Source organism: Sinocyclocheilus rhinocerous, unplaced genomic scaffold, assembly GCF_001515625.1.
Source record: "Sinocyclocheilus rhinocerous isolate Xijiao unplaced genomic scaffold, SAMN03320098_v1.1 scaffold823, whole genome shotgun sequence".
Lineage (NCBI taxonomy): Eukaryota > Metazoa > Chordata > Actinopteri > Cypriniformes > Cyprinidae > Sinocyclocheilus > Sinocyclocheilus rhinocerous.
The window spans coordinates 30,967-43,565 of NW_015627245.1; the positions used below are offsets into that span (position 1 = coordinate 30,967).

The 12,599-nt window shown below is 35.3% G+C and overlaps 1 protein-coding gene across 2 annotated transcripts in view; it reads right to left on the reverse strand.

The window, feature by feature from the left end:
- The window catches only part of LOC107724992 (golgin subfamily A member 4-like), a 57,375-nt gene that overhangs the window by 3,516 nt on the left and 41,260 nt on the right, over positions 1–12,599 (reverse strand). For both annotated transcript variants that reach the window (XM_016534109.1, XM_016534118.1), the window contains exons 17-23: positions 12,439–12,560; positions 10,718–10,848; positions 10,176–10,262; positions 8,854–8,871; positions 8,172–8,240; positions 6,535–6,610; positions 2,223–2,320 (exon numbers count right to left, since the gene is read on the reverse strand). In XM_016534109.1, coding sequence (XP_016389595.1) covers positions 2,223–2,320; positions 6,535–6,610; positions 8,172–8,240; positions 8,854–8,871; positions 10,176–10,262; positions 10,718–10,848; positions 12,439–12,560 — 601 coding nt within the window. The remainder of the gene's footprint in view (positions 1–2,222; positions 2,321–6,534; positions 6,611–8,171; positions 8,241–8,853; positions 8,872–10,175; positions 10,263–10,717; positions 10,849–12,438; positions 12,561–12,599) is intronic.

Genomic DNA, 12,599 nt, shown 5'->3' on the forward strand with positions numbered 1-12,599 from the left:
TGCCGGTACGAGACTCGAACCCGCAACCTTTGGGTTACGAGTCCGACTCTCTAACCATTAGGCCACGACTTCCCCATGATGGCAGATGATTTTTATTTTTAGGTGAACTGTCCCTTTAAAATGATTACATAATTTTACTTCTCCTATCAGGTCTTTATTTAACTAAACAAGTCTCATATCATAGGTTGGTGTTAACAGTTTAATAGTAAAACAACATGAAGGAGTGAAGTAGTGCTGGGCGGTATACCGGTTCATACCGAATACCGGTGTTTATGTTTGTTAGTGAAGCATACATGCATGTACACACATGGATGTTCTGACACTATTATAGTTTGCTTTATGAAATTTTGTGTAAGAATGTAAACAAAGTATTTACAGAAAACAATACTCAGTGTAATTTTAGAAATTTGTATATACTATTATAGTAGCTATTATTTTAATTTTAATTTCTATAAATTGTATTAATAACATAAATTAATAATTATAATAAATTAATGTTATTATTTTATACATTTTTTCTAATTACATTTTAGTTTTGTTTTTATATTTTATATATTATTTTATTTATTTTTATATTTCAAGTGTTAAGTTTAATGTAAGTTTTAATAATTTTGTTGTGTTTTGTCTTTTTTTTAATTTTTTATATATATATATACACATACACACACAAACACAAAATCTAATTAGCATGATTTTTTATTTCCATTAGGAGTTTTAGGAATTTTGGTACATAAACGTATTTTATTTCAATTCATATATTTCAGTTTTTCTAATTTCTAAACTTTTTTTTTTTGTTTAAGTTGGCTTTACTTCAATTAATTAAAACAATGTTTAATAGTTTTAGTTAACAACAACGCTGCCGCCGATCTTTAGCAGATCTGCTGCTCCGCACTCTTCTGTGAGCAATTATATCTCGCAAAGACAAAACGCTCATTATCTGCAGCCTGCTGGGTAATCAGCCCTAGACAGATCTGCCAGCGCCTGTATGTGGCGCTAATCAGAACCAGTGCAGCCGTTCACCCCGAGCAACTCTCTTAAATGGCAGGCGCTACTGGGTCATGTGATGAGAACGAGCCACCGGGCCGCCCGCCGGACATCCTCTCTGACAGGGAGGCCTGTTGTGATGTCATAAGGACCCGACTGTTTATTAGCAGCGAGGGGGGATCCCGCTGGCTTCAGGGCGGCGACAACCGGGCCGTTAATTAGTCCTGGCTAAACGGACAAGATTCGCTCATTAGGGTCCTGCTAAACGGACACAAAATAACGCTGGTGGGAGTTTTCATGGGAATGAATAATTTTACAGGCTTCCATCCGGACTCCCCGTCACACTTATTTACTGCATCCTTCCTCTAACAAACGGCATTATTATGTGGGGGAAAACTGTGCATTGTGGGAAAGATAATATGAAAGTTTTACAACATGGAAACACATAATTATTATTTTAAACATAGTTGTTTATCCGTAGCTAAATTTTCTTGTGCCCATAATCTTAATATGTTGGCTAAATATATTAAGGCATAATAGCTGATATTACCAATATTTCAAAAGATGGTTTAAAAAAAAAAAATGCTGGAATTTGTCACTCTCAAATCAACGTTATTTTAATATTATTTATCTACTACTTATTATTTATTTAGTATCTACTTAGCATTTATTAATATTTTAAATGAGCTTTTATTTTTATATTTTCAGGTTTTGTTTTAAATTTGTATTTGTTTCTTAATTTTAGTAATTGTATATGCGTTTACAAGTTTTCAAATCTTTCTACTAAGCTTTTATTTATTTAATTTCATTTTTAGTAATTTTAGCACTTCAACTTATTTAACTTTTAGTTGCCAAAGCAGCATTTCTAAGTTTTTCCATCTAATATTTATAATTCATTTTATTTCAGCTTTATTTAAATAAACATGATTTTCAATAGTTTTGGCAAACAATAACAACACCCTAAGCAAACCCCTAACTTTAGATTAATATTTATCACGTTAACCATCGTTGCCATTTAATTATTTACTTACATTTTTTTTAAGTTTTAATAAATTAAATTAAAATGATATATTAATAAAGTTTCTGAGTGCCTACGCTTGACCAGAATATATTTCTGCATTTTCTATTATACCTTTTTTTTCTTAATAAAAAGGGTAATTTAAACAATTATGTTCAAATAATACTGCATAACAGTAATGACGTCATCGTAAAGTGTAATAATAACCCCTAAAATGTACCTTTGTCTCTTTTCCCATCATGTACTCAAACATGACCTTCCTGAGGTACTCGAATTCGGTCGGCTCGCTGAAGGGGTCCGCGCTGTTGTGTGACAAATCTGTAGAAACAAACAAACAGCAGATTCATCATAACCATTATCAGAGTATCTAAGAGCACTAGAGACATTAAGCTCGGTTTTAGAGGCAGCCTGTACAAAAACTTGGCTGTTCTGCTGAACATAATCAAAACCAGAGCAGCCAGATGACGAACTTATAAATCCTCCAAACACTCAACACCAACCATCATCTTCTAAGAGTTGAACCAAGAGAGTCGGAGAGGATGTAAATAATAGAAAATCACATGATCAGATATGAAAAAATGAAAATATATGCATTGCTACAAATGCAACTAGACTTTTAGATTGAATATGTATATTATGTATAATATATATATATATATATATATATACATATACATACCATGATGCTAGTGCACACTTATAAAAAAGTTTTTTTACTGGCAATGATTCCATAAAGAACCTTTAACATCCATTTAACAAAAGGTTCTTATAGTGGAAAAAGGTTCTTTAGATTATTAAAATGTCCTTCACACAAAGAAAAAAAGTGGTTCTATGAACTGGGAACCAAAAATGGTTCTTCTGTGGCACTGTTGTGAAAACCCCCTTTTTCAAACCTCTATTTTTAAGCGTGCAGAAGAAATTATGAGTCCGAGTTTAATACCTCAGTTTAGGGGGTTGATTCAAATCTGAAGTATGAGCGATAGCAAGAGTTAATCTTTCAGAATGTGTGCTGGTGATTGAGGACAATTTTCCCTTGCTTTGACATCAATAAGATAAGCAAGCATTCGTACACTCAATACATTCATTAAACACACACCCCGCGACCTTTGCGTGGCAATAATCAGTCTGTAAATCAGAGCGCTAGACGAGCCTCACTTCCAGCGGCTGTAGTTAAGAGCGCCGGCTCGCAGCAGCGCTGGAACACTATAATGACAGCATTGTGGCTAAATACAAGAAGCTTTGGCTCAGTCGAGGTGGTGGCCTTTCCGTTTCCCACTGTAGCGTCTGCGTAGAATCATGCATGATCTTTGGGGTTTTGATGGGCGGGGCAGGTTTCTGCGCTGTTGATACCATGGAAAACATGACGTAAAGAGAACAACCCAACATTAACCAGCTCAGCTCAACCACCACGCCTAACTCGTCTCATTTAGAAACTGTTTATATTAATTAGGGAGAAGAACACAATTCTGTACCTCACGAAAATGATGTATTAGATGCACATAATAAATGACAAAAATACTTATTTGCATAAAAAGTTATTTTTTAAAGAAATTAATACTTTTATTCAGCAAGGATGCATTGAACTGATCAAAAAAGACATTTCAAATGTTACAATAATTTCTATTTCAAATAAATGCTGTTCTTTTGAACTTTCTATTAAGTAAAGAATCCTAAAAAATGTATTATGGATTTCCCAAAAATATGAAGCACTGCAGCACAACGGTTTTTAACATCGATAATTATAAGAATGTTTCTTGAGCAGCAAATCAGCATATTAGAATGATTTCTGAAGGATCATGTTACACTGAAGACTGGAGTAATCATGCTGAATATTCAGCTTTGATCACAGGAATAAATTACATTTTCAAATAAATTAAAATATAAAACTGGTTATTATATATTTGACATTTTTACTGTATTTTTAATCAAATAAATGCAGCCTTGGTGAGCAGAAGTGGATTCTGTCAAAAACATTTAAACAATCTTACCGACCCCAAACTTTTGAACAATAGTGTACAAGCTCTTGCTAAAAAGAATACGCACATGTGGTAAACATCATAAGCATCACAAGCACCCCAGATGTGCAGTAAATCTTCAGTAACGTCTCATGGAAGTGATGTAAGGATTAAGCAATTAGTTTTTTAAGTGACGCTGACTTTTGCATTACAGTATCTAGCGTGCACAAACAGCGCAGGAGGTACAACCGATCAGTCTTGCCTCATTAAACTTGTGATTGACTGGCAATTAGCAGGAGTCGTGTGTCTCTCTGAAAAGCCCATTTAACCAGTGCTGAAGACACTAAGGTGGCTTGACGGAGAGAGCTGGAACTCAAGGTGCCACTGAAACCCAAACAGGCCTTTGATCAGGAAGCATGGAGAAATGAGGGGCTAATAAATAACCCGACCTGTCCTACTGACCCCAGATCAGCCCAGCTGGGCCAACAGGGACGTAACACGGGCCACACCGATCGGTCTCGTCTCCAGAACAATGCTGTTTGAATGATACAGATGGACTGGTTTACGACCGCCATTAGCACATGCTTAAACTGTTGAATGGATAATGAACAAACTCCATAAATAATACAGAAATCAATGCAGAGAAAACAAAGTACCACCATAAATTATTTCAGTACTCTATCAAACATACAGTGGGTACGGAAAGTATTCAGACCCCCTTAAATTTTTCACTCTTTGTTATATTGCAGCCATTTGCTAAAATCATTTAAGTTAATTTTTTTTCCTCATTAATGTACACACAGCACCCCATATTGACAGAAAAACCAGGTCGTTTATGGGGCATTTCTGAGGCAGCGTGTCTCTTGTGAACGAATAATGAGTAATTCATGGGAGGCAGTCAGAAGGTCAAAAAGACTTCATAAGCTACTGTCCCTTTAATGTAGAGGCCACACAGATAAGCTGAAGAACAGAGAGGATAAACGGACGGGTTTGTTTGTGTATGAAGATGGATTGTTTAGCTGCATGTCAGAGATGGAGATATCTTCAAAGGACAAAGTCATCTGGGAATATATTCAGAAGGATAATTAATGTGGTTTATGAGCAGAGAGAGGATGGCTCTGTTCCAAAACCTAGTGAGCCACCTAACTAGATAGCATTGTAAGGCATCATAGACACACTCCCAACATGAAGACTGACAAATTCAGCATTGCAAGTATATTTTGTAGATAAAGCAACTGCAGAAAGCATTGCAACAATATCTGTGAAAAGAAAAAAATGAATTCCAGGAATTTTGATTTATCCAATAAGATTGTCAATTTAATTAGAACTGCACAAAGGACGCAAATTTAACCCATAATGGTGCATTATGTATTTTGTGCTAACTGGTGTTTCTTTTTAATCTTAGCAACTTGTTAATGTCAAATTGTGATGAAATTGAGAGTCGAGTCTACCAAGGTTGCTGCCTTTTAGTGTTCAAAATCGGTCCCTTAAACGTCTCATTTCAAGCTTTCAAAATCAGTAATATTTTGAAATATTATTACAGTTTCAAGTAACTGTTTTCTATTTGAATACATTTTAAAATGTAATTTATTCCTGTGATCAAAGCTGAATTTTCAGCAACATTACATGATCCTTTAGAAATCATTCTGATATGTTGATTTTCTGCTCAAGAAACATGATCAAAGGTAAAACCAGCAGTGCTGCTTCATATTTTTGTAGATACTGTGATAAATGTTATTTTTTAAGATTCTTTGATGAATAAAAAGTTCAAAAGAACAGCATTTATTTGAAATCTTTTGTAACATTATAAATGTCTTTAAAGTCACAATTGAATGCATCCTTGATGGAAAAGTGTTCATTTCTTTCTAAAACAATAGTGAATATTTAAAAACATGATTGTGCAATGCATATGCTTTACAACGTAATTTTATATTGTCGTTAAATGACTAGCACACCTAAAAATACAAATTTAGTCTGCATTTTCACACCCAAAACCCAAATGACATTCATTCCTCCAAGTAACACAAAAGGCGTTGTTTTGATGCTGATCTTGACACTGTTCTTGTCCGAATGCAAGTATAAAGGACACAGCAGATCGTCTGAATCTGGGGTCATTCGTGGGAACTGGGGAGAAATGCGGTCTGTGTAAAGCATTAGATTCAGAGATGAGCTCTTTATTACACCAGCAGGAAAGGGCTGTGGAGGGGCAGATTTTCTCCTCTAGCTGCCCATATGTTTAAGCTCTGCATATGTGCGTGATTGATAGCGGGGTGTTAAAGCACAGCTCTCCTGCGGTGACTGATCGCCCGGAGCTAGTGAGAATGAAGGTGAGGTTTATCTGCCAAGGGTCAGTGTGCCACATCATTCATTAACCTCTGGGAGTTACAGGAGATACTTGACAAGCATTTTACTGTCACTAGGCGGCTAAAACCCCTAAATTCATATTTCAAACAAATAATAAGACAGTAAATTACATCTAGATAACAGCTGGTTTTAGAAACATTGTTCTGCTTGCCCACAGCTAGACGATATAGCATTCAAAAGCCATCTTTATAGAAAATGTTTACGGTTATTTACCTCTATATGAGCTTCCCAGGTGAGTCACCACTGTGTTTTTATGGGAGCGTCTTAGTTTGTCTTCTAGTGCACGAATCTGAAAATAAATAATACACATATATAGTGCAAAACTGATCTTAAAGAACTCAAGTTGGTGTCTATATTTGTATTAGAGCCCGACCTATATGGGTTTTTTGGGGCCGTCAATGGTTTTCCATAGACAAAGCTTTAAAGGTTTTCATCCAGGTCGCCAGTAGCAAACAATGGAGTGCGTTCTGCTGGACATACTAAGTAATTACACCATTTCAAGCATTTTATCTGCGTTATATGTTCTGTAAAAAAATGTTCATATCGGCGGCGATACCGATATATCGGCGACAGGCTCATATCGGCCGATAATATCGGCAAAACGATATATCGGTTGGGCTCTAATTTGTATAAAAGTTTTAGAAATTAAACAAGAGGACATGAGAAATGCAAATATGCATAATACATTAATGCATTTAGCGGATCCTTTTATCCAAAGCGACTGGACAGGATTTTCTTTTTCCTGAAAATGCTAGTTGATATTATTGCATAGAACTAAAACTGATTGACTTTGCTCACACAGGATAAAACAACTTCCCAAAAATAACACTTGTGGTCAAAAAACCTGCTTATAAATCTCTCATTATGCTATTTTATCACCAAATATTGGATTCAATCTTTTTATCAACTTGCTTTCTTTCAATTAGCACAGGTTTTGAAATTGTTTTTGGAACTGACTGATCGTAGGCCTCACTGATCTGAGTTTATGCACTTCAGTTTTTGAGTGAACATTGCCAAAATGATCCACAAACAACCTTTTTTTCCCACTCCAAAGCTGAGGTGCATAAGCTCAGATCAGTGAAACCTACAATCAATCAGTTCCAAAAACAAATACAAAACCTGTGCTAATGTAAAGAAAACAAGTTGGTAAAAATACTGAATCCAAGATTTGCCGATAATATAGCATGATGAGAGATTTGAGCAGTTTTTAAAAGGCCAGTCATTTCTGACAAGGAACATCAAATTAGGTTAGGATTTTCTGCACAGCACAAGAGTTAACTTCCCCTACACTAGTCCTCAAATGAACAACAATGTATGGCCCAGGGTGAAGCCGGGGTATAAAAATAAAGGTATGTCCAGTGTGTGCCTCCCCGTGTGAGTTTGCGTTCGTGTGGGGCGAGAGAAACAGCATGAGCGCTGCTGTAACTGTTTGTAAGGGTGAAATAAGAGTAAACAGATGTGCGGTGTAATGAATCTAATCTTATTTCGGTTTTACACAGCTGGAGGAGTGCAGGAGCTCTGGGAATGTGACGGTTGGTAAACGCTCCTCTCATTCTTTCTCTCTGCCTTCTACTTTGTCTTTGTGTGCTTCTCAAGTTGTCATTTGCCAACACTTCTTAGGCCTAAAACATACTATGTGCAAGCATGCAAACGCAAGCATTTCTAGCTTCTACTACGGTAAGTTTTCTTGTTCAGGTCAACTGCTGTCATGGAAGAGCATGAGAATCCTGCTGAGCGAGTTGAAGTTAGTTAAACTGTCAACAATGTTTATAGCTAGCTACCTGTTTAGTGGTTCAGACACCCAACAAGCTAAGCTCTCTGTCTTTCTGTTAGTACTTCTCTTCACTTACCCTGTCGTGGTATTCCTGCTCTTTTAGCCTGGCCTCGCTCAACATGGTCGTCTTTTCTGCAAGCTGAACCTGATTGGACAAAGAGAAAAAGACCAGAGGTCAAAAATATAAACAAGTGGAAAGTAAAAGCAACATCTTGAGGAACAAAACTCTTTGTAACATTGGGTTAGTCTCTTATGCTCATTAAGGCTGCATTTCTTTGATCAAAAATACGGTAAAACCAGTAAAATTGTTAAATATTTTTTACAATTTGAAATAACTATTCACTATTTAAATATATTTTAAAATGTAATTTATTTTTGCGATGCAGAGCTGATTTTTCAGCATGATTACTCCAGTTTTCAGTGTTTCATGATCTTTCAGAAATCTTTCTAATATGCTGATTTGACACTCAAAAAACATTTCTTATTATTATCAGTGTTGAAAGCAGTTGTGCTGCCCAATATTTTTATGGAAACTGTGATTTTGGGATTTTTTGATGAATGAAAGCACAGCATTTAAATCTTCTGTAATATTATAAATCTCTTTACTGTCACTTTTGATCAATTTAATGCATCATTGCTGAATAAAAGTATGAATTTCTTACTGAAAAAAATCTTAATATTGAGCAGTCTTTACAACAGTCAACCAGTTAGACTGTCGATGGGAATTAATCAGAAAAACAGAAGGAAATAAAACCTACCTTTAACTCCTCAAGACCCTGAAACACAAAACAGAATCGGCAGGTCACACAACTGCATTATTATGCAAATATTAACATACAACATTTTTTTCTGAGTTGCGTTTGCCCACAGACTTGTGACATCAGACTGCAAAAATGCAGCATGGGCTCCAGAGGTGCACTGTGAGAGAGCGCCTTGTAACCGTACCGAACACACATGAGGACCACTTTATCCTGTACAAGGCTCAACTTTTTGCCTCTTTCCAAGCATGCAGTGTTCGCCTGAGAGCGGCATCACGGCATAAATCTAACAGCTCAGGATGCTCTCTGAGGGGTTAATTGAGAACAGAGACTGTCTGTTTAGGGCCCCTTTCTCAGGGACGCATTCCAAGCCTTTTCAGGAATTCATTCCTTTTTCCTATTCTGGATTGAGACTATTATACTGCAACTTAGAGTCTGAAAAAGTAAGTCTATTATGTGACTAAAGACTAAGACAGTACCTTGTAAGACTTGGCTGTCCAGGTTAACTTCGTAGGTTAATATATATATATTTAATATCATTAAATTTATCACTGGTAACACATCCACCTGATTTGACATTTCAACATTTTGATTCTGTGATTTACATTTATATTCATTAATTAACCAGATACTTTTATCTTACAAATGAGGAACACTACAAAGTAATTCATGCAAAAAAATAAAATAAAGATTTCAGCTCAGAATAAGAACAGCAGGACAGGTGTCTGACAGTATGAAGATTTTGCTATCATTTACTTAACTTTTTGGGAGAACTATGACTTTAATGGTTAATTTATTTATAAATCAAATTTAGATGGGAAACTACACTTTGTATGTTAGATTCATTGTTGAAGCTCAACAAACATGAAGTATAACTTGAGCAAACACTAATGCTTCAAGCTAATGGCAAAAATAGAGAAAAAACATCAGAAGATTTATTACTTTAATTATGGCTTTCAGATACATTTTAATAAAATGTATTATATTATTTAAAATAAATTTACTTTCAATTATATATATATATATATATATATATCAAAAATAAATTAAATTATATATAATTATATTAAGTATTTTTTATTATATATTAAATAATAATAATTATTATTATAAATTACATATAAATTACAAGATATGATATAAACGTAAAAAAAATAAATAAAAAAATTGTATTGCATGTTTAATTGCATTGTTTTTTAAGAATTACATTTGCATAAAATTAACATTTAAATAAAAACGACAACTCTAATTTTAATGCATACCCATACAAAATACAAAAATAAATAGCTCCCAGTAGGATATGGTGTGTAAACTGGCTGTACCTGAGGGCCGCTGAGACTCCTCTGCTGTAGCTCCTCTAGCTCCTTCTGCACCTCCCACACGTGGTCGCCCATCTCCACCTCACGACTCTACAGGAAGACCAAACTCTGAGCAAATGTGCCCTTTCTGTCCGAATCATTTTACAGTGCTGCCATACTGTATTCATTTTCAGGTCATAAACTTGGATCTTAAAATGCATGGGTAAACAATTAGATCTATAAGATACGGAAATAATCCTATCACAAATAGTTAGCATACTTCTCTGTCAGGATGGATGTAAGCAGCATAAGGTGTGCATCATTCCTTACAGCTCTAGGGAGAGTGTGAGGTGCTAGTTGAATGAGGTAAGTGTTTCCTGATGATACACAAACTATTAGCTGAAACCTGAACTTACTGAATTTATGTGGGGGAATTTAGCAAAAGCAATAAACTCCTCACAAAATTCTTCCTGTGACTTTCTATAAAGTTGAACGTATAATACATCTGCTGGTCATTAACTCACAATTACATACAAAAGATACAGTTTCACATTATTTTGCTGTACCTGAAGGACCTGTTCGTGACGCTGAACCGTTCTGTTTAGGTCTTCTTCCTTCTGAGCGATTGTTTTCTGAAGTTGACTGACTTCTTCTCGATGGCTAGTTATAAGCTCAGCTTCAACACCCTGAGCTTTCTCTGTGTGGAAATAATAAACAGGAAAGTACAGTAAGAAGACATGAAGGTCACCATGAAGTTACCATCTCTGAGTGTAAACCACTCATTTCCAGACTGGATGCATTACATGGCAGGATTGAAAACACACGGTAAACCAATCATGAATTTCAAATTTCATATTTCCTGAGGCCAGTAAATCAGCAAATGTGAACTATGAAAACACAGTTCGTTCATGTCCACAGTGCTTTCCAAGACTTCTGTACTTGATCTTATTCAGTATTTTTAACTGTATTAATTTAAAGTTTTACTCAAAGGAGTACTTCATTCCAATGTGAAAATTCTGTCTTTTACGTCCTCACATTGCTCCAAAAGCAATATGAATTTCTTTCTTCCATGGAACACAAAAAAAATGTCAGGCAGAATGTTCACAATGCTCCTTTAATACAAAAATAAATAAATAAATAAATAAATGTGGACCAATGCTGCCAAGTTTTCACTTTTGGATGAGCTATTCCTTTAAATATTCTAATGACCTATCCCTTTAAATATTTAAACGACCTAATATATACAATTGCACTGTATGGTTACTACATTTTCATCTTACCACAATGTACTCCAAAGAACGCCATGCCATGGTTTTATAGCCATCATAGTAGTGTCCAGAAAACAGAACTACCATGCATGAGCAATAAACAGTACATTTGTACTGTAGATCCTAGGGGTGGGCGATATGACAAGGTCTTTATCATATCAACATTTTTGATAACATAGAAATTTCAGAATTCTTGACATCAGTGTCAATATCACAAAAAACTACTAAGAAAAAAAATCAAGCTCACTCATGACAAGTAAATAGTCAGCAATTAAATAAGAATAAGAAACTAATTACAAGCAATAGAACAAAAGCAATGCAACATACATTGTATAAAGTAATTAAATGTATAAAAACACTGCATATTATTTACTGTGTAAATGAAATATATATTTATTCTTATTAAAGTTACAAAAGTGATTTAGTCAAGAGCAGTGAGAGATTTTCTCTCTTTTGTTGTTTGATAATCATGAATGACAGACAGAAGGAATATTAGACTGCTGTCACTTTAAGAGCTGCCCGGACCCAATATACCACTACATATGTGTTTTCTTTCTCAGCTGTTTGCTTTCACTTAAGACCTGGATACTTGCAAAGATGGGCATTTTGACATATACAAGTGTGTGTATTTAACCGTTCAAGGCCTATAAATTGGCAAAAATAACTCCGATCAATACTCCCACGCTCTACGAGCACCATCTTCTCGCGCCTCTCTGACAGCGCTTAGAAACGGTTTCTCAGCCATCACACACATATAGCGAAATGAGTTCTCTTTCGCTGCTGATTGCATTTCAACGGCTTAAAATCACTTGTTTTTAAACCGCAATGCTTAAAATGCGTGTAAAAGTTTTTGTGACCACGTAGCACAGCAATGCCATTGGAGCGTGTAAGAGACGATAGTTAGACGATAGTTCACATTTCTACTGGTTAATCTTGTCTACCGGTATATCGCCCAACCCTAGTAGAGCCTGAAAATAGTTCTAGGAGACTCTTAGAAATAAGTTACATGTTCGTCTTACCAATGGTTTCCTTCACTGAACCTTCCATTTCCTTTTCTTTCAGGGCCATCTGAGTATTAAACTCCCTCATTAACTGCTTAAGAGCCGAATTTTGTTTCATTTCCATATCTTCCATTTCAAGCCTTAAAAAAAAAAGATCAACCATGTGAACCCTGATAACA